Below are 23,537 nucleotides of genomic sequence, written 5' to 3' on the forward strand. Positions count from 1 at the left end.
TTTTATTTTCTGATTTTTTTTGCCAATATGTAAGAAAGAGCATTTATTTGTTAAGATTAGAAGTTGCCATTTGATTGACCATTCTGATACATGGTCAAGGTCTTTTTGGAGGGTAGTAGTATTGTCTGTGGTGCTGAATAGCTTTACTACATCAGCGAAGAGAATGCAGTTGCTCTTAATATGATCACAGAAGTCGTTTCTGTAGAGTATGAAGAGAGTTGGTCCTAAAACACTGCCTTGGGGGACCCCACTGTTGACAGGTACAGAATTTGATAGGACGCTCCCAATTTTGACCATTTGTTGTCTGTTTGACAGGAATGCTTCTATCCAGTTATGTAGGTATCCAGAGATACCATAAGATTTTAGTTTTCGTAGTAGTTTGTTGTGTACCACTGAATCAAAGGCTTTACAGAAGTCTATGTAGATTGCGTCTATGCTTTGCCTTGATCGATTTGTGTAGTCCATATGTTTTTTGCAGTGTAAGAGTTGCAGATTACAGGATAGTTTTTTTTCTGAAACCAAATTGTTTATTGGAGAGTAGGTTGTTTGTCTCTAAGTGGAGGATAATGGATTGGTTAATAATTGATTCCATGACTTTACAGGTGACGCAGCCTAAGGAGATTGGTCTGTAATTTTCAACTAGGCTGGGGTCTCCCTTTTTGAAGATGGGGATGACTGTGGCTTGTGACCATAGTTTTGGCAAGGAGCTGGGCCTGAAAGATTTTTTAAAGATTATGCTTAGAGGTTCAGCTATGGCAGTGGATAGCTTTTTAAAGAAGTAGACATATATTCCATCCGGTCCAATAGATAGGGATGGTTTTAGATTGCGTAGTGCTTTTTCAACATTGACTTCTGTAAAATCGATATGTATTAGATCATTGTAGTTGTCTGTGGTTCGAGTAGGAAGTACTGGGCTTGATCCATTGCTGTTTACAAATACTGAGCCAAAGAATGTGTTAAAGAACTTTGATGGTGTCGTCGTTGCAGTCTTTGCCATTAGGTCCTTTCAGGGGTGGGATGGACCTTGAGTCTTTTAGTTTGTTGTTTACAAAATTGTAGAAAGCACGGGTGGAATTGGTGCATAGAAGGTTTTCCTGTTGTTGAATGTGATAAGTAGTGCATTCAGTTTTTATCTGGCGGCATAGATTTTTGTATTGGCTTTTGAAGTTGGCAACTTCAATATGCAGGCTTCTATTATCAATTGACTCATTTAGCCAAGTTTCAATGAAGCAGAGAACTGCTGAGTTGTAAAAATCAGAATTGCATCTATTTAGAATTAAGTATTTCATACATCTTATTAGCAAGTGAACGTAAATTAGTTGAAAAAGTGAAGGGAGAGGGGTTTGTATCCCACTTTTCCTTAGTCTATTCAAAATTCCCGCTCTCTTACCCCTTCTTTGCTTCTGGCATCTCCATTTGTTTTGTTTATCCATCGTTCAGAGGAAGTTGCTTCTTCCTTTGTTAGAATCTCTTCTGCATTTGTAAAGTGGGGTGGTTTGAAGTCACAGAAAGCTGTCCATCAAAGAAACATTGCTTGATGTGTAGTAGTTGGTCTCTTGAGTATGAAATGTGTAGAGAATCACAGAGAATGCTAAAAAACTATCAGAGAGCATTTCACCAAGGCTACATTCAGCAGCGCCATCTTGGAATTTTCAAGCTGAGTTTATATCATACAAAAACAGAAAGATTAGAGAAGATTTAGTGTTCTATAACCAATTAACATTCATCCTTATTTTACTTCCTTTTACTACTCAAATGTCTTGATTACTGCAATGATTAATGATATCTGTTAAATGGGATCTCTTTATGTAATGTTTCAATTTTTTAAAGCTTTTAAAGACAGTTAAGATCACTCATATATTTTTCTATATTACATTTTAATCAATTGAAAAGAAGATTACAAAATACTGTTTCCAGTTTAATTTTGATATCCAGAAACTTATTCTGAATACGTACAATTTTGGAGTTTCAAGTGTTTTATTATGTTTCCTTTATTTTCACATTTATTATATACTAGCTGGCTATGATGGCTAGATACAATATGATTATATTTTATTCTTCATAATTGCAGGGATATTCCCAGAATACCTGACAGTACGCATGCACAGTTGGAGTCGAGTAAGTTTTATTTTTAGATGTAATATCCATCTGAAAATCGAGGTATAGCTACTTCTCTATTTCTACATACATATCTTCGTTATGTTTTACCCTTTCTTTAATAACTGTTTTGTCAGAAGTCAGTAAATACAATGTTTATATGTTCTTACTATTCTTTACTGAAAAAAATATAACATTATGGGTAAATTAGAATTGATGTTGTTCCTATCTTTTAAGTTTTTTTTTTATTCTCTTTTGTTTACTGCAATCATTAAATAAAATGTACTTTATGATGATAGAGAGTTTAAAATAATAATGTTGATAAGATAAAGTGGTATACGATTTAGCTTTGTCCCAATGTTTGCTGTATGGTAAGATATACCAAAGAGAACAATAGTTTCAATATAAAGTGCTTGTAAAATAACCACACAGCTTTTCCCTTATATTGACTTTCTGAAGATTTAAATTTTCAAGTATTTTTATGGCTTTAGTAAAATTCAAACATTAAGTTTATTATATAATTGTCAGCAGTTTCAGTGTTTTCCTAGCCCAGCATGAAAAAAAACTGCAATATATTTTCTGTAAAAAGAAAAATACTAATTTTTATATATATTTTTTCTAATTGGTAAAATGTTACTGAAGTTTATTTAATCCAGCAGTAATTTGAGAAGCACATCAATTTCTCTGAGGAGCCAAATATAGTGAACATGGCAAATTACAGAATTTTAGTCTTTAGATTGTCAGAGTTTATAGTATCTATAATTTATTATGTTTTTAATTATCGAGCTGCATTTGTTCAGCTTTAGCTGCATTGCTTTCATTTGCTTAATGTTCTATTTAAATAATTTTTGGTATATAATATATATATAAATTTTATAGTGTGCTTATCAATGTTTGAATGCTTTTTCTTTTACATATAAAAATACAGAACTATGTATCTGGTAATTTAATGAATTAAAATGAATTATACTTTCAGGTTCTAGTTCATTTGAATCTCAGAAAATGGATCGGCCTTCCATATCAGTCACTTCTCCCATGAGTCCTGGCATGTTGAGAGATGTTCCACAGTTTTTATCTGGACAACTTTCAGTATGTAAACAATTGTTGAGTGTAGTAATCCTTGTTTTTATCAATACAAATTTTCTTAAGTGACAATGCCAAGTATGCACTAAAATTGTTTTAGCTTGATTTTTTTTTCATTCAGTTTTTTTTCTCAACACGAATAAGTCTACAGCCATTTTATGCTGTATTTGGAATATGTATGTGTTAATTCTAAATTAATTGAATATTATATGTAACAGAATTTTATCTACATCCACCAACTATGAACTATACTCAAGGGGAATACAATCCTCTATTGATAGAATTAGATAATTAGATGTATATGTACTGTAATTTAAGCCACCCACACAACTTTCCTTTCAGATAGTTATGTCAGGGATTGGTAGCCTTTTTTCAAGCTAATACCAGGTAACCTTTACTTGTTCTTTGATTGAAGTACCAGAAGATGCTTTCCAAAAACTAGGCATATCTTGATTCACAATAATATAATATAATAAAATTAAATTAATATGTTTACTCCCTGTGTAGTTAATCATTTCTCTTTTCTAAAATATTAAATATTAAAATAAAGTAAACAAATCTGAGGGGTTCTTAGTTTGTTATGCAGCTGATTTGGTTATTTCTCTACCAGCTCTTATTTCTTCTATTTCTTTATTTTGAAATAATAATAGTGCTTCCATTCTACAACATATCCAGACAAGAAGGACAATAGAACAGTTTTCAACATTCTTTTAAATAACAAAATTTGTACATGTTTACAGTGGAGATTGGGTGAGTGGGTAGTGTGTACTTGTGCAACGTCTTTTCCACAATTTTAGAATCATTATAATAATTTGAAAAGAATACATAGCAAAAGTATAAAATATTAAAATTTTACCTATTCCAACTTAGATGGATAACTATTTAAGTCTGTGGTGATAATGTGCCAACAGATGCCATATCTCTTTTGCTGATTATAGTAATCATACAAAATTACCACTCATCATTTTCATTCTTTGAAAGCTCTTTGAAAGGCTATTCTTTTTTTGAAAAGATATAAACAGAGAACATTTGAATTGATGAGTAGCATTTATGACACCATGCCTGGTGGCACGAAACAATTATCTAAGTGTATCATATTTTCTGAGTTAGTTTAAATTCAATCTAGTTTTCTGAGCTAACACACTAAAATGTAAATTACTTTGTAGCATACTTAAACTGTGATGGAATAATTTGTAATCTGGAGTGTTCTGTGAACATACATTTTTTGTTGAAAACTGTGCTTTTAAAGAATTTTTGAGTTAGAAAGGATCTGATTTTTTGAATCTATGCAACAGTAGCATATTTACAGTTACTTTTGACCCAACATGATGAATTGTATTTATTTATTATAACTCTGCTCCCAGATTACTTACTGTAAGATCATAAGATTGCAAAGTATCTTATATCAATGCTCATTAATAAATACTAATAATGAATATTACTAATAAGAAAAGAAAGCACAAAGTTGTGGTCTTCCTTCGCCTGGCATTATTGGTGCAAGACTACTAGAGGTTGGTTTTATGAGGGAGGACATAGTTAAGCTGAAACAGGTTCTGATATAGTCCTTAATTTTATTTCTGTTTAGACCAAAAATTATGAAATTTGTACAATTTTCCATATTCTCCAGCAGAACTATATATTTCTCCCTCCATTAGAGCACGGGTGTAAAACTTGCAATGTTACATTGTCATAATGTGATGTATCATGAATTTTTTCCTCTTTGCCAAACTGTGTGTGGCTGTGGCCAGTGCATAACGCATCTGGCCCGTGGGCTACGAATTTGACACCCCTGCATTAGAGAGAGAAAAGAGTTCCTTGTCTGAAAAAGTTCAATTGAGTAAGCAAGTCTCTAAGTATATTATATTGGAGAATGCTTATCTAATCTTATCAAATGAAAAGAGAGAATGAAGTTAATGATGGATAATAGTTCCTGCTGATTTTCCCATATTTTATCTTGGATAAGTAAGAAATTATATGGCCATATAAATATACAGGTAGTCCTCAACTTACAATCACAATTGATCCCAAAATTTATGTTGTTAAATGAGACATTTGTTAAGTGAGTTTTATCCCATTTTATGACTTTTCTTGCCTCAGTTGTTAAGTGAATCACTGCAGTTGGTAAGTTAGTAACCTGGTTGTTAAGTGAATCTGGCTTCCCCAATGACTTTGCTTGTCAGAAGGACACAAAAGATGATCACATAATCTTGGGACACAGCAATGGTCATAAATATGAACCAGTTGCCAAGCCTCTGAATTTTGATCACATGATCATAGGGATGCTAGAAAGGTTGTAACTGTGAGGAATGGTCACTTTTTTCAGTTCCGTTGTAATTTTGAATGGTTGCTAAATGAACTGTTGTAAGTTGAGGAGTACCTATAATACACTATTTAGAATTCACCAAAAATGAATGTCAACATGTTATTTATTTTTGAATATTTCATGTGCACATTCCATATATTAACATACTCGCCTATATTATTTGACATATACTTCAAGCTATACTTCAAGACTTGTTTTGCCCGTATACTGCAGAGTTCATTTTGATGCTGGATAGAAAAGGTTTTTTTTCTTGACTGGAAATGGAGAAAAGATGTAGAATTTAGATGAGTTATGGTATTATGTACAGTATTTTCCTTTTTTTGCCAGATGTTCCCTTGTAAATCTCTCAATGGAAAAGAATGAGAGTGAGACTATTCCCATTCATTATTTTCACTCTTATTTATTTTATAAAATTTATATAGCTTGCCCATTTAAATACTAATTAATTGTAACATATAATAGATATTAATACCTTGGGAAGCAAAAATCATACAAAAACCTTAATCAATTAAAATATTACAGTACATATGGCATTATATAACTTACTGTGTTTGTTTCCTATGTAACTGCCTTTCTTCTGGAGGATGTTTTATTCCTCCACAATTACTAAGTGGAGGGAAAAAAAAGATTGCTGGGCTATTTGAATATGCCTTATTGACCCATGTTGACAATTCATCATATTATCCTACTGCCTAGACCCCACAATTGTAATCCCACCTACAAACAGCAACAACCCAGAATAAGTGCACCATAAAATTCATAATTAGAAAATTAATAGGAGATGCATACATAATTATCAAGCAGGGGCATACATAAATATTTTAAAGGGGTCTACCACAACTTTCCACAACCAACTCACCATTCCTACTATTCTAGGAAAAAATATTACTTATATTTGGCACCTGTTGATCATTATAATGTTTTCGCTATCTTGAGATTTCCCATTCAAATGGAGCTTAGTTTATCCATGTAGCATGCAAAGACTTTATAGCCAAGGTCCTTTCTCAGCTTCTTTTTTCTGAATAAAGCTTGACTTCCTAGAATCCATTTAGACTTCCCATTTGGTCTAAGTTTACTAGAACTTGCAATTCTAAAATGAATTCAAAATATTGATTTATGTTTAGAGACAATCTTGATCTCTGTGGATACTGAAGCTTGGCAGTCATGAATTTTAACTTTTGGCATCATTTGTTTTTGGACACTGTTTTAAAATGACCTTTAAGTTATTGGCAAGCTTCACTTTCTATGAGTCTTATTGGAGAACCTTTGCCCATTATACTTTGAACATAGCAATATTCTTAAGAAGAGTATCTGGGACATTGATCTTCAAATCAATTTAGGTCTGGTTCCCAGCCTCTCAGCTGATTTTTTTTCCAAATGAGTATGTGCCAGCCTCCAACCTCTTTACCATCAATATTCTGAAATTTTACTGGGCTTTCTGTTTGGCTGGACTGGACACATTGCTTTCTGCTGATGGAACATCACAAAAATATTATCAGCTATTATCAGGAACAGCTCAGTACAGGCAGTCTTTGGTTAATGAATACTCATTCAGCAATTGCTTGAAGTTACAATTGTACTGAATGAGTGGTACTTTTAACCTGTCCAAAAAGTTCTGGCTGTTCAAGCATCCCTGTAATTGTGATCTGAGTGCTTAGCAACTGGCTCGCATTGTCCCACGGTTAAGTAATCATTTGCAACTTCCCACCAGCAGAGTCGGGGGAGAATTCTTCCCAAACCCAGTCTGGCCATGTTCTTGCTGCATCTCACTGACCACTTAGACAGCCTCCCTCATGTGGCAGTAGCCACCTGCTTGCATGCTTGTGAGCTGCCTGGAACTTCTAACTTCCTGTCAGCTTCTCCTCCTTCTTCCACCACAGAAAATTGTGTGGAGGCCCTTGCTTAATCACAGCAGCAGGGATGGCTGCGGTTACTATTTCTAAGTGATGTAATCATGTGACATCACACTTTTTGATTGCATCACTTAGCAATGGAATTTACAATTATCCCAAATATCATAATCGCCAGTGGAATCTTTGGGCCGTAAGTTCCTTTATTACTCTGCTATATAAGAAATTTCAGATGGCTTTTATCCATCTATCCTGAAGAGATTCCCTGACACAGCCTGAGTTCTATTTGCTATTTCTCTTGTCTTACCGTTAGTTGGGTATATTCTCCCAGATTGCCCAATTGTGTTCTTCCATGTGTACCATCCCTCCCTCCTTGAGTTTGAAAAATTGTATTAATTCCTTATTCATACACACAAACATATATTTCATTTTTAATTGTTTGTATTTGACTGCTGGTTTTATGGCTGTGGTAAAGGTTTGCTTTGCTTTAATTTGATTTGATCTGATTTGATGCCTGCCTATCTCTCCTCATCCTTCTAACTGATGCATTCCCTGCTCCCCTTGTGGATCTGGGATTTGCAATTTCTCTTAATTTGATGGAAAGCTTTTTAGAGAGTTATTGAAAACCAATGCCTTGCTTTTCCTTTATTTCATTCCTTTATTTCATACCTTCATGCCTCTACCTATACTTCTAAGTCTCCTTTCTTTCACGCTATGACTATTATATATTGTTGCCAGGATACTGTTGCCAGCTTCCATTATCCTGGAGGTACCATTTGCTCCTTCAAATGAAAAAGAGAAAGAAACTGTTGAGAAGAGAGAGGCCATTTTGAAACTGACAATAATCTGCAAAGCAGCTTTTTCTTAAGTGGTCTTGAACATTAAAATAAATTGACAATGGTATAAATACATGTCTAATAGATAAATAAATAAATAGGCCCGATAGGCGCCTAATGGAAGACATAAAGATGTCATTCATGACATGACACCATTGCAATAATGATGTGAATTACATAATTTGTGTAAGGAACATCAACTATATAGAATCTGATTTGCATATGTGTGTGATGACCTAATGCCGTGTACAGCATCCTCTTGTGGATGCCCAATTATAAATGCTTTTGAACTATGTAAAGAATTCATTTCCTTATTTTTTCCAAGAAAAAATATCAGCAAATATGTAAACAAATAGGAGGGAAATATATGCAGTAATATAGAAATTACAGTAAACATGATTAAAACACTTCCTGAAATATGATTAACAATTTATTAGTTTTTTTCATCCTCCTAATGAGAAGGTACAAGCGTATAAAGGTGATCTTTTAATAATCTAGAGATTATTGAAATGAGCTAATGAAATGCATTTTTACAGTCATGGTACTGACTCAGTATAATAAATAAATTGTACCACTCTTTTGAAACTATTAAAGCAAACCATATTAATTGGTAGTGTGCTAAAATAAATTAGCTCATTGAAAATGCTGGTGAGACCCCATAATGAGTTTCACTATTAAATCATTTTAGGGGCCAGCTGTAAGGGTAAATTGAGGTATTTTCATTTATAGTCCATGACATTGGGTAATATAATCCTATATATTCTAATGGAAGACCAGTTGAGATTAATGGGATTTACTTTCAATTAAGGGATTATAAATTTGCATCGTACTATTTTTTAAGTGGCTTTATTTTAACTTGCATTGTACATAAAGAAGTCTCTTAATAAAGGCATTGGAAAAAACCTGAATATTAAACAACTGTGAATAAGGACAAACACGTCTTCAGGACACTCCAATCACAGTGTGAAGCAAGTCAGATAAAAATCTTATTAATAGAGGAACATAAAGAATGTTTACCATTTTAATACATCAGTTTTAACACTTGCTTTTAAATAAATGTGTTCTTGGTGTATGGCACTATTTAAAGTTGTGTGTCCTTGTTTTAATTTTGGTCTTTTAGTTTCTAGTGTGTTGTCTTTTTGGCTTTGTTTTACTGCTTTTTCTTTAATTTTGCTTACCAGAGCCAAAGCCTTAGTAGAAGAACAGCGCCTTTTGTTCCTAGGGTTCAGGTAAAGGCTTAATCTGCCTGACAGAAACTAAAGTTTTTTTCTTTTTGGTTGTTGTTGTTTTCTTGGAAAATGGATAGAAGGAGAATGTCACCGTTGGTCCGTTTTCCCATTTTAATTTTTGAATGTGTTGTTTTAGACCATCTTAACAAATATCATATTGTCTTGTGTACAGCTTGAAAAATATTGCATGGATATCAGAACCCTACACTGAAATTTAAAGAGACAACTAGCTTTCAGTTTTGATTTTATCTATATTTAAAGAGCCATTAATAGATATTAATAGTAATAATAATTCTGAAACTTCTGTAACTGTGTACCTTGAAATAAGTGATATATTCTTTTGATATTTGTCCTTGTATGTTAAAGTTGATGTCTCTTTAAACCATTCTTTCTTTTTTCTGCATTTTCTAAATGACATTTCCTTGAGAAGATGGGCAAATAAATTTGTTCTCATCTAAGAAATTTGCATCTGCAGGCATTTTAAGATGTTAATTGAAATTGTGAAATAAAAATGATTATAATTTTTTGTTGTGATGTTTAGTGTTGATTATATTTGCCTGTTTTATTCGAATACAAATTGTTTGCCCTTTCTCATTAGTTATTCCTTAAGATACTACAGATCAATCAACCTGTAGATTGTATAAGAATGTCATTATGCTTATTTTGCTTTGCCGCATGCTTTCTTTTTTATTTTATTTTCTTTTGAACATGGAACATTACTCATTTTTATAATATTTGGTGATTTTGAATTTAGACATGATATATGTAGTTCAAATCCTAATAAATCCAGCTTAGTTGAGCAATTTAATCCTCCCAAAATAGTTCTTGAGAAATATAATATTACAAGCTAGTCACTTGGATGTTATTAAAATTAGGCTATATTTGAGCAGTATATAGCGCAATATTTGAGTTGAAATTAAGAAGTTAGTATTGCATATTTTGATTGTCTACAAAGACTTTCATTGGATCAAAACATTTTGGAATTACAACTGTATTATTCATCTGATACTAATGAAAATAACCAGTTACAGGTAGTCCCTGATCGACAGTCGGTAACTTAGTGACTGGTCGAAGTTAGTACCTAGTTGGGTACTAACATCCTGGATTTGAAGTTCTGACAGCTGCCCCCCGGTTCACTGACTGCATTTCAGGCACCTGGCACCTCGGCTACATTTGTAGCCCAGCATCCTATAGTCATGTGACTGCATTTTATGACAGTTTTGCTGAAAACCAGGATTTACTTCCAGTTTTTTGGCAAATGGCATCTAAAGTGAATCCTTGGTAGTCTTGACAACTATGGTGATTTGCTTAATGACTGCTGCAAAAAATTAACAACTGTTGCAAAAACAGTCCTAAAGTTGGATCAGTCACATGACAACCACCATAAATTACAACCATGATAGGCAGGCTTCATCACAGTCATAACTTGAAGACTATTTGTAATCAAATTAAAAGTGGCATGGCCAGACATAGTTACCCTTTCCCAAATAATGTAGTAAAGAATCAGCGGTCCATGAAGAAAACTTCAACTTCATTCAAAACCATTAGTTATCTTATCTTTTTCATCCTGCATTTGATTTTAATAATTGTAGATCAGAACATATCTATATGGTATCTAACTTTAAAATACTTTCTATTGTTCTATCTTAGCAGAGATTTGTTGGGTATGCATAAAGCTTAGGTTAGAATAACTAATTATTTGTTTATGTCTTACATGAATTTTAAACTATTTCAAATTTGGGAAATACAATTTAATATAAGATTTCAGAGGAAAAGAATTCTAGAGCTATGTAAGGGTTTAAATAATATTTTCAGTGTGCAGAACAGGGTGGTAATATGATAACTATATGTTTGAAGAAAATGTCTGTAAAATCATTTTACAGATAAATGATTGTATTTGATAAAGTCCATAGAAATTCACAACCATATTTCAATGTACAAAACATTTAATATAGTATAACTCCCATTTTGTGCTTTAAATGGAACCTTGACTCAAACTTGCCTATAAAACTCATTGGCACTTAATTCTGAGTAGGTATACATAGGTTTATACTACCAGACAGCCGCCTTAGAATATTCATTGCAATAATAAAATACAGTGTAGATTAAGCATTTTATTTATCTTATATTTACTTATTTTATCCTGTAATTTTCTAGAAAAATTGCCTAATTCATAATTTCTCTTTACAGATAAAGTTGTGGTATGACAAAGTTGGCCATCAATTAATAGTCACAATATTGGGAGCAAAAGATCTTCCTTCAAGAGAAGATGGGAGACCAAGGAATCCCTATGTTAAGATTTACTTTCTTCCTGACAGAAGGTAGTATGAACAAAATTAGTGGGTATTGATACAAATGAATTTTTGTGAATAATATTTAACAGAATGTAATTATATAATATATAATAGTACAAATATATTAAATATTAAAGTATTTTATCAGGGCTGATCTGTTAACAAAATCCAATTTCTAAAATCAATAATACACCTAGATTTTGAAGTCATCATGAAACACTGTCTTTGGCCTGATGGGATGCTTAATGATTTTAGTTCTGCATTTAACACAATTCTTCCACATAGACTAGTGTCTAAACTTCTGAACCTTGGGCTTTCTAATTCAATCTGCCTTTGGATTTTGGATTTCCTGTCTAGCCACTCACAGAGGGTCAGATTAGGTAATCATACCTCTTCAGCCCTTATTCTTAACACTGGTACACCACAGGGTTGTGTGTTGAGTCCCTTACTCTATACTCTTTTTGTGCATGACTGCATTCCCACTCACGTTAGTAATACTATTGCTAAATTTGCAGATGATACAACAGTGGTGGGACTTATCTCCGAAGGGGATGAGTCTGCCTACCAAGATGAGGTGGACCGGTTGCTTTTGTGGTGTAGAGACAACAACTTGGTCCTCAACACCAATAAAACTGAGGAGCTTATAGTGGATTATAGAAGGAACAGATCAGACATCCAGCCCTTGCTTATCAAAGGAAACCCAGTGGAGCAAGTGGCCAGTTTTAAATTTCTGGGTGTTACCCTAAAAGAGGACCTGACCTGGGGTGCCCACATTGCAGCCCTGGTCAAAAGGGCTCAGCAGAGATTATACTACCTGAGGCTTCTCAGAAAACAACAACTGAATGAGAAACTGCTGGTGACCTTCTACCGCTGCACCATAGCAAGCATTTTAACATACTGCACCTCTGTATGGTTTGCCAATTGCACAGTGGCAGATAGGAAAGCACTCCAGAGGGTTAATGTCATTGCCCAGAAGATCATTGGTTGCCCTCTCCCCTCTTTGGAAGAGCTTTATAGCTCCTGCTGCCTTAAGAAAGTTCAAAACATTCTCAAAGATCCATCTCATCCTGGGAACCCTTTTTTTGAACTATTACCATCTGGCAGACGGTACAGAATAATAAAAACAAGGACAAATAGGCTGAAAAACAGCTTCTATTCCAGGGCAGTAGCTTTTTTGAATTCTGCTGTATAGTGCAGTGTTGGTGTGGTGTCGGGGTTTCCGGTTCAATGTGTGAAGGGTGAAGGATGCGTGTTTGTGTTTATTTTCATGGTCATGGTCATGATGTGCATTGAAGATGGTGTTTGATTTCGTTGTACGAGGTGCAATGACAGTAAAGTAAATTAAACTAAACTCATGGGAAACATTGCTGCTTTTATCAACACACTGAAGTTTTCAAAGAGAATCTAGGAGTCTATAGAGAATCTAGGAGTCTATGGTATTCTTGTCCAAAGTTCAGGGCAGCTCAAATATAGGGGGAAAAACTGTAGAGGGAACTGTAGAGGGAGGGAGGGAGGGTGGACGAAAGGATTTCTATCTCCCATATTTGTTATTTCTTAATAAGTAATAGTTATTTTTTATAAACTTTTTAGAAATCAGTCTTACTGTACTCCAAATAGTCATTGCCAATATTGTCCTTCTGTATTTATTTTCACCCTCAAGCCCACAAAATATTATTTAAATTAATATGTAATTCTTTTCTAAGCTTCTCTGTACTGAGTTACAGCTGTTATATTAAATATTTTGAAATAAAATTTAAATAATATTCATTTAACAAAAAGTTTGCTTGATGTTGAAATGTCTGTTAAATACAGTAGTTTCTCTATAATGACATTTCCCAATTTGGTTTAATTGTTGCAATTACAGTCATTTTAATGTTTCCATTTTGAATGTTGAGTTATCTCTTTGGTTAGGGTTCTTGAAGTAGGGGAGTGTCAAGGGAGGGTACAAAATTGGTGTTTTAAATAAATTTTGCTTAAGTTAAGCTCAGACCTTTGAACGTTATTAAACTAATGTACTAATGGCATTTCTGTCGCTTTTTATAATATATTATTTAGATTATTTGCCAGACATTATTTTGAAATGAACTCTTTTAATATTTGCATGCCTATTTTATAAAATATTTCAATTTATCTACTAAAATATGTCATGTCAAAAGTATTGCTGAAGTTTTACAACTATTTTGATTAAAATATAATGTTTTTTTGTGGAGTGGAAGTTTTTAGTCAAATGAAAAAGGAAAACAATTCTTCAGAATATAACATCTGACAGCTATTGATCATGTATCAGCTTATTTTGGAAATATTCATGTGTTTCTAGCATCTCAACCAGTGCAGTGCATAGTAGCATATCCATAGTTTTCAGAATATTTGTAGATATCTGTGTGAAGTGAGTGTACTTTTTCAGTGCAGAAATGGATAACTTGTACACTAACTACTACTGAAGGGGAGCAATGTATGAATATTTCTTATGACAATTCCTTGACAATAACATTCCTAAATCTCCTTGAATTTTGGATCAAAGTGAAGAATCGATAAAAATAATGAAAAGAGAAGGCTTGAGAATACTGATTTTGTTTACAACATCCTATTTGTACTAATCAGAATTTTCTACAGTTGGTATTGAAATAGCAACTACTAATAAAAATATTGTGGAATAGGTGATTACCTCAGAAGTAAAGCTCAATTTCGGGAATTTTGTAAAAGGAATTAAACTTGTCTTTCCCATTAAAATGTTATTTTTTACTATTCTTCCTAATATCAACATCTTTAATATATACTTCTTAATTACAGTGATAAAAATAAAAGAAGAACAAAAACAGTAAAAAAAACATTGGAGCCCAAGTGGAATCAAACATTTATTTATTCTCCAGTTCATCGGAGAGAATTTCGAGAGCGAATGTTGGAAATTACTCTTTGGGACCAAGCTCGTGTTCGTGAGGAAGAAAGTGAATTTTTAGGAGAGGTAGTCAATGCTATTTATTGTTTACAAGGAATAAATATTTGATATCTTCATAGGCACAAAGGTATAGTAAATTCTACAATGAACAATGCTGTATTATCCCATATTCCTGGTAGCACTTTTTATATACCTTGTAACTATTTTTGAAGCTGTTCAGTTTCCATTAACGTAAGTAAATATACAAATATCACATAGTGCATATTTTATTAAACAGATATAGTGCAAATGATGTGTTTTATTTGAACAGTTCTTATTTTATTATCTTTTTTTAGATTCTTATTGAATTAGAGACAGCATTACTGGATGATGAGCCTCATTGGTACAAACTCCAGACTCATGATATGTCCTCATTGCCACTTCCCCATCCTTCCCCATATTTGCCACGTCGACAACTTCATGGCGATAGCCCTACACGAAGGTTGCAAAGTAGGTTATAGAATACTATTAGTTTGTGAATGGGCTAATTGAAATGCTTTCTTATGAAGTGAAAATTTATATAATAATAATATAGTATCTCTTCAGTTTTTATAAACTAATTGATATATATTGTCTACATGTTTGAGAATCAGGAAAAGCTAATGTCGAGAATTCATTGTATATTGAGAAATTTGTTTTCTCTAGTTCCTTTTTGTTGTCTTGCCCATTTATATTATATACAGTATTACTTTCTACATGTAGCTGTCACAATGCAATTGTGGCCTTTACAACAGTTTGGAAATACAGGTAGTCCTCAGTTAATAACGGTAATTTCTAACTCCATCAATGGTAGTTTTACAGTTCCAGTTGTGATTGTTCAGTGAATCCCAATCATTAGGTATATTGTCATGTACTTGCTATTGTAACTTCCTGCTGGCTTCCCCATTGACTTTGCTTGTCAGAAATTGGCAGTGAAAGTTACAAATGATGATCACATGACTTCAGGACACTGTGACTACCGCCACTTTGAGAAAGGCCATAAGTCTCCTTGTTCAATATCATCATCCCTTCAAATAATTGCTGAACAAATGGTTGTTAACTAAGGTACTTGTATTGGAAAAAATAATATTTACAATAAAAAATTATTTGGAGAATTCAGCCATAAATTTTGAAGAAAAAAATCAAACTGTAATACATTGATTTAATTTTTTAAAAATGATTTGAAAATGATTTTTTAAAAATATATATCTGTAAAATCCATGAATATAAATCTTACATAAATTTAAAAACTTCTTTTACATTATGCTTCCCTTTGCTTCACAAATATGTCTAATATGTCTTCTTTGAAATCCTTAAACTTCACAAACATTCCTTTTAGCTACATGTGTATAAAAATATGATTATAAATATAACATGTTAGCTAGTAGATTTAAAATCCTTTGAGCATCATACCAAGATCAATTGGATTCCTTAACATTTCTTCCTGGACAGAAAAAAAAAGAAATATTAAAAGTTGTTCACACCTCTGTTTTATATGCAAGTCTTACCCTCCCATAGTCAAGGTGGAGTTAGGCAGCTTATACATATAATAAACAAAAACAAATCTAAACTTGGTACATTTTGAATTATGAAATGCAGTTCATATAGGTGAGCAATGAAATTTGAGTCCTGTTCCCTAAATCTGACTGCCTCAATCTTTTACCCTGGAGGAATCCTTATAGTATTTTAGGCTTCAAGGAACCCTGCATAAAAATTACAAAAAAAGATGAAAAGTAATTTTTATGCAGGGTTCCTTGAAGCCTAAAATACTATAAGTATTCACTTTTTAAAATCACAATGGTAAATACTATTGTATTCACTTTTAACCTGCACAATCTACATTTATAATGTTTGCAACAACAGCAAAACAATAGACCAGAGGCTGATATGCAACTTGTAAAATTCTCCAACATTTCAAGGACCTAGCATTGTGATGCATAATGTTAAAAAAAGTGTTTCTCATTTTGTTTTCAAACATGACCTTATGCTTCTTTTAATTTTTTGCTCTCTTTTATACAATAAATGGTTTGGGCATGTTAGGCTAATGTGCTTATTTGAGTAGATTCCTTATGTAATATGTAATGTAACAGAACATTAATCTAGTCCAATTATTCTGGTATTGAATAATTAAAGAATAATTCAAATTTTCCATCATAGATTATAGTCCTAGTTTTTAAAATCTTCTGTAATATGATTGACTTTTACTGGGGGTGAACCATAGCTTACTGTGGCATGTCAATTAGATTAAACTATATTTTCCATAAACACTTCGGGTCCATACCAGAGCATGAACAATTTGAATTGGTTACTAATAAAGAAGAGTTTTCTTTCAGATGTGTCATTACCCAAATTAGTCATCAATATCACTAGTACAGATGATCTTACCTAGTTTGAGTAATGAAATTTATGCAATAAAACAAATCACTCAGAAAGCACCAAGGACCCTCAAGTTTGAATTGGGACTTGTCCTTTGGTTTACAGGCAAGTTATGATGGATTTAGAACTGCCTCATTTTAAAGTTATGGCAGAAGGAATTGGAACACAAAAGGCCAATCATGAGAATTAAAGATACCTAACCCTGAATCCAAACCACAATTTGGCATTATATGTGTTTTTTATAAAAAGTAAAACAATACTTTTAATGAACTCTCTCAGGTCTCATGTAGGTGGCAAAATCAAGAAAGAAATAACAATTCAATAAAGAGTCTTTAATACTAGTTCACGATAAATACAAATTCTTGGAAACAATAATAGGAATTTCTCGGGGCTTTTTTTTTTTACAGTGAATTAAGGCAGACTCTCTTGGAAATTTATCAGTGCAGAATTTGGTACCATTGGGAAGCTATAGCTGGTGCAAGCAGAAAGAGATGCTTCTTAGTGAGCCCATATGTCACCATTAGCTGCACTGTTTTCCAGTTGGCTTCCAGCTGCAATTCAAGGTGCTGGTTGTTACCTATAAAGCAGTTCATGACAGAAGACCTGTTTATCTGAAGGACTATGCATATCCCCTTGTTTCTGGTACATTCTCGCACTCCAGATCCCTTCCATTAAACATTACCATTTTACAGGACTGGAGAACCTTTTCTGCTGTGGCTCCTATTTCTGGAACATAATCCCCATGGATATCAGATTTTCCCCAAACAGCCAGCTTTTTGTAAGGAAAAAGCTTTAAGTTCTATGATAATAGCACTAACTTTTCACATCCATTATTCATAATGCTGAACATATCTGTAGTAACGTGAGAAAAAGAGGAAGTTATTTTGCAATAGGGAGAGATGATACACCGAAGAGCATTGCAAGTGTAAAGTTAACAGTAGGGAGACCCTGATAATTAAGTAGGAAACTATGGGGGAAATAAGATTATTGAGCCAAACACCAGTTAAGGAATTATGTCAATATTATATCTTGTTGTGTTTGGCTAGCAAATAGAACTAACAGAATGAAGTTTTCTGTGTTTGAAAATAGCTAAAGCACCCTGATGATTTTTAGGATCACCAGATCATTATGGAGTAGGGACATACAGTAAATATAGCATATATATAGGAAATATAGCATATATATAGCATATATATAGGATTACTCTAAAAAGTTATAAAAAACGTATAATTCATGTCTGCTTTGTCAAATAAAAATAGCAGTTCCACTTAATTATATACAACCTTTCAAATTAAGTACATTTCTGTTACATGTCAAAACCTCATATATATATTTTCTGATATCACTTCATTTTACAATTTTCCAGATAAAGGCTCATATTCATATAATCCAGGTAATTTAAAAGCATGCCATTTATTGTTTGTGATTTTTCCCCCTAATGCTATTGATGTGCTTTTGCTATTAGTTGTGGTCCAGTTCAGTTGCTTATTTGTTTTTTTTTTTTGGATTCCTTTCTGTTTTCAAAAATTAGTCTTTATCCTTGCACTATTTCTAATCATACAATTCTTACTAGTGTTATAAACAATTTGCTAAAAAAATAGAACTGCCACCTAACCATTCATTCATTGTGTTTCAATGTAAAGTTAATATAATATTAATATTAATATCTTGATAGTACTTTATGACAATTTGTGTTAAATTTAAAATTTATACTAATATATTACCTTCTTACTTATAATTCCTTACTGATATGACACTATACAGGAGTACTATGGAGTGATTATATTTCCTTTATTGATAGTGGTATTAATCAGTGGTGGGATTCAGCCAGTTCATGCCACTTCAGGAGAACCGGTTGTTAACTTTCTGAGCAGTTTGGTGAACTGGTTGTTGGAAGAAATTATTAGGGCAGAGAACCAGTTGTTAAATTATTTGAATCCCACCACGGGTATTAATCAGAAATTATATGTTAGAAATATTTGTCTTCCAGCTATGTTTTTTTTTAAAAAAACCCAGTAAATACCAATCTTATCTGTAATACTCATAGCTCTATATTAACATTTTTTCTTGATAACTGTTGCAAGGTTATTTGTTTTGAATCAGAAATTTGATTAGAAATGGATTAACTTAAACATCTGAGATATATTGTGTTTAAATGAAATCAGCAGAACAAGTTAAATCATAGAATTGGATACAATTTCCTAAATCAATTCAGTAAATAAATACATCCAGTTTGCTGTTTTACATTAAAGCCTCAAATTAAATCAACCTTCCTTTAAGACCCTAAATGGCTTTGGACCGGGTTTTCTGAGGGACCACCTCCTCTTTCAACTGCTTGGTCATCCAGATTAAATTTCATGTCCTTGCTTCAGCAGAGAGGCAACCATTCATGCAAGCATGGTGTGAAAGATTGTGTATGAAGCTTGAGAAAGTACTAGGGCATAGCATATAGTGGAAAAGAGGTTCAGTAGAAGCATTGATGGGAAGTGAGGGAGAGTGCACATACTGATGGTTAGAACAGTGCAATTATGGCAAGGCTTCTCGATGCATCATACACACTGGGTAAGAGTTTGGTTGCAAAAGCAGTGAGGGAAGATGAGCTAGAGCAGGGCTGTCAAACTGGATTTCTTTGAGGGCCGGATCACCATTTTAGTTATCCTCCGCAGGCCAGCTGGGGGTGGGGAGGAGATGGGACAGATGGCAGATGGGATGGATGCCCCCTGCAGCCCCCTGCTGACCAAAACGGGGCCCAGGGGGACCATGAAAGCCCTCCCCTGCACCCCATTTTGGCCAGCAGCGTGCTGCAGGAGGCCATCTAGGCCAAAAAAGGTGTGTGTGGGGTGGTGGTACATGCCTCCCCATGCCCCATTTTCACTAGTAGAGCCACCACCATGGGCTGGTCCTTTGCTATTTCCAAGATGGCCATATAGGCCAGATCTAAGCACCCGTGTGCCAAATCTGGCCCACAGAACTTGAGTTTGACACCCCTGAGCTAGAGGCACAAGGAGAGTATGGGTATGGACATGTGGGAGTATGTGTGGAATGCAAAAGAGGAGCGATGTTAGAAAAGGCAAATGAGAAATGTGTGTCTGGTACTTACCATTTAGTCTGTAATCTGAAAACACACAATGTTTTGAAAGAATCATGAGACAAGCCAGAGACTTGATCAGGAACCTGCTGAGGTTGAGAGTAGGAGTCAGAAACAAGAAACCACAAACTATGGGAACAGGAAGGCAAATGCTGAAGTTGCTTCCAGCAATGAAAGGCAGTCCCTGCACACTTTAAATCCTCACCCACTGAGCACACACAGTTGAAGCTTTTCTTGCTCAGTGTTGGTAATGATAAGATGCTTTTCCTCCCTACTTATTAATTTGTAATAATAAAGGTTACCATTGAAGTTTTTTCTCTTCTAATTTTTAGTGTGTTATTTCACAACCTAAAGAATTTATTTTATTTATTTTTTATTTATTTATTTGTGAAGCAAGTATTAGATAACAGGTATAAGTATAAACATGGTTATAAATACATGAAATGGATACGAATAAAAAAAGAAACAATAGGACAGGGATGGTAGGTGTTAGATCTGGGAGAGTGGGTACAAGGAACGGAGACGAGGCATCGAATAGTGACTCCAAACTCTTTATTAGTGACTTCAGAACAGAGCGAAAATACTCGGGCAGCAGCAGCTCCTTTTATAGAGCTGGCTGCTGTATCATCAACCAATGATTTGAGTTTGCCGCGCTTTGGAGTGTCCAATCACGGCGGCCCGCTATTAGCCAATCGGATTAGCCCAAAATGACCAATCACGATCCGCTATTCACGGACCAATCAAAAGTGCAGGATTACGATCCTGCCGTGGAAAGAAAATGTTAGGGTTTGGGAATTAACCCCTAGAAGAGTATTGCAGCAGTAGTCAAGCCAGGCAACCAAAGGAGAGCGGAAGGGCCCCAGAGTATACACACACTGAACACAAACACTGTTTGTAGTTTAAATAGTTTTTAATCCAGTTAGAGTTTAAGCATTGTCATTCAGTCCATTAAGTCATTCACAGTATTTCCATCCAGTAAGACTCACTAGTATAGTCCAAGTTAAGAGTCCTTGCAATATCTTTATCAGCCGATAAAGATATCTTCTCCTCCTCCGGTTTCACTCTCCAGAGAAACAAACGCTGGATATTCAGCAAACAGTAGCAAACAAAAACAGTTCAGTCACAGGCACTCACAGTCAGTAATCACAGTTAGTCACAGTAAGACACAGTAAGTCGCAGCAGCACACAGTTACAGTAGCACTCAGTTACAGTCAGTAACAGTTACAGTAACAGCTTTCCAGCTTCTAATGCTTCCTTATATTGTAACTTGTAACCGCACCCTTAATCGGCTAATTGCCTGCTGCATTGTGCTTAAAGTGATAAGCACTTAAACCATGATATCTAAGTTTTATATATTTATTCACCCAAACCATATTTGGTATCAATGTTATACCTAACATACTCCCCTTTTGGGTGAAATAAATATATAATACCTTACAATCTTATCCCATATTTTTCACAACTCTCCTGGTGCTTATTGGCACCTTGGGCTTTAGTAAAATTATCAGCTAAATTGTCCTCCGACATACAGTACTCTAGCTGAATCATCTTACTTCTTACAGATTGTCTCACGTTTAGGTATCTTAGATCTGTATGTTTGCTCCTTGTTTTTACTCCAATATTTGTGGCCATTTGAATTGCTGCCTGATTATCTTCATGTATAATTATAGGATAATCTACAGTTATACTTATATCAATTAACATTTGTTTATACATTATTAATTCTGTACATAACAATGATAAACAGGAGAATTCTGCCTCCATAGTAGACAAACTTATATGCTGTTGTCTTATTGACTTCCAGCCTATTAATGTCTTACCCAGCATTATGGCTGTTCCTGAAGTCGACTTTCTAGTGTCTCTTTCTGATGCAAAGCTAGCATCTGCATAAGCACTCAAAATTAAATCATCCTTTGGTTCTAAATACAATGAATAATTCATCGTCTTTTTAAGATATCTTAATATCCTCTTAGCTGCAATCCAGTGTCTTTCACATGGTGCAGAATTGAATCTAGCCAACTGATTCACGCAGTATGAAATATCTGGTCTAGACCAATTACTAATATAACTCAAACTACCAATTAAAGATTGATAAATCACCTTATCAAACTCCGGGCTTTGTTCATCAGTGTTGCTAAACTCCTGACTCATTGGAGTCTTAGCTGGCTTACAAAGCTCCATCTTGTAATCTTTTAGCAATTTGCTTATCTTATCTTCCTGAGATATCTTAAAACCTTTCCGTGTTTTCTTTATATTCAAACCGAGATACTTCTTTATCTCCCTAATTGCTTGATCTTTATTCTCTTTCCTAATGATGCTATTATTTTATTTGCTTCATCATTAGTTTCAGTTATCAATGCAATATCATCTGTGAATAGTAATAATAATGATACTTTCCCATTTGTCTCCCTCTTAAACAGACATGGATCGGCTAAACCAGCTTTAAATCCTATATTGTCTAGTTCCTTTACAATATACTGGTTCCATTCATAGCCTGATTGTTTAAGACCATAGAGGCTTTTCTTTAACAACCAACAATCATTATTATCCTTATTTTCACTTTTAATACCAACAGGTTTTTTCATATAAATAATATGTTTTAATGGGCGTGCAAGTAAGCAGTTTCCACATCTAGATGGTTAACTATATAGTTTTACTAGCTGCCCACACTAAAGCTGCCCTCAAGGTTGCTGCCTTAAGACTAGGTGCAAACACCTCATTGTAGTCATTAGCATTCTGCCTAAAACCTTGGGCTACTAACCTTGCCTTATGGATTAAATTACCATCTTTATCTATTTTTACCTTAAATATCCATTTGCAGCCAATGGATTTCTTTCCTACAGGTAATTTGGCATTCTCATACACCTTCATATCACTTAATGAATTCAGTTCCTTATTCATTGCTGCATACCATCTTTCTTTTTCCTTATTAGGATACTTTTTAATTTCTTCTACAGAATTAGGAACTTGATTAATCTGGCACACTGTGTTAGCCTGGTACCTATCAGGCGGTCTAGATACACGTGTAGTTCTTCTGGGAATTACAGGGCTTACAGGAGGACTTTGTTGAACTACTACCTGTTCATCTTCCTCATCCTGTTCATCTATTGATTCTGTTTCTTCCTTTATGGGCACTATTTCATCCTGTATTTGTCTCTTTACTTTATTTTTAAAATTACAGGGATAACTAATGGGATTTCTATAGGATTCAATAATTACATCTTTATTGGCATCCTGTTCTAATTTCTCCCATCCTTCATGTTCTAGAAATTGGGCACTAGCACTACATAACACTTTAGATGTGCCTTTCTCCCAAAATCTATATGCCCTATGGTTTGCCTGATAACCAACGAAGAAAAATCTTTTAGCTCTATGTTGCCCTTTTTTTCTGAGTTGTGCAGGAATATGCACCCATGCTGGTGCACCAAATGTGTGCAGGTAACTTAG

The 23,537-nt window shown here is 34.0% G+C and overlaps 1 protein-coding gene across 1 annotated transcript in view; it reads left to right on the forward strand.

Annotated features, from left to right (window-relative positions):
- Positions 1-23,537, forward strand: part of RIMS2 (regulating synaptic membrane exocytosis 2) — a 286,641-nt gene that overhangs the window by 126,065 nt on the left and 137,039 nt on the right. Inside the window, exons 11-17 of the mRNA XM_087962082.1 lie at positions 2,072-2,118; positions 3,074-3,186; positions 9,371-9,418; positions 11,609-11,739; positions 14,503-14,674; positions 14,944-15,097; positions 18,369-18,395. Coding sequence (XP_087818208.1) covers positions 2,072-2,118; positions 3,074-3,186; positions 9,371-9,418; positions 11,609-11,739; positions 14,503-14,674; positions 14,944-15,097; positions 18,369-18,395 — 692 coding nt within the window. The remainder of the gene's footprint in view (positions 1-2,071; positions 2,119-3,073; positions 3,187-9,370; positions 9,419-11,608; positions 11,740-14,502; positions 14,675-14,943; positions 15,098-18,368; positions 18,396-23,537) is intronic.

This window comes from Notechis scutatus, chromosome 3, assembly GCF_049901735.1.
Source record: "Notechis scutatus isolate UNSWTSFEM ecotype Mainland chromosome 3, rNotScu1.2, whole genome shotgun sequence".
Taxonomy (NCBI): domain Eukaryota; kingdom Metazoa; phylum Chordata; class Lepidosauria; order Squamata; family Elapidae; genus Notechis; species Notechis scutatus.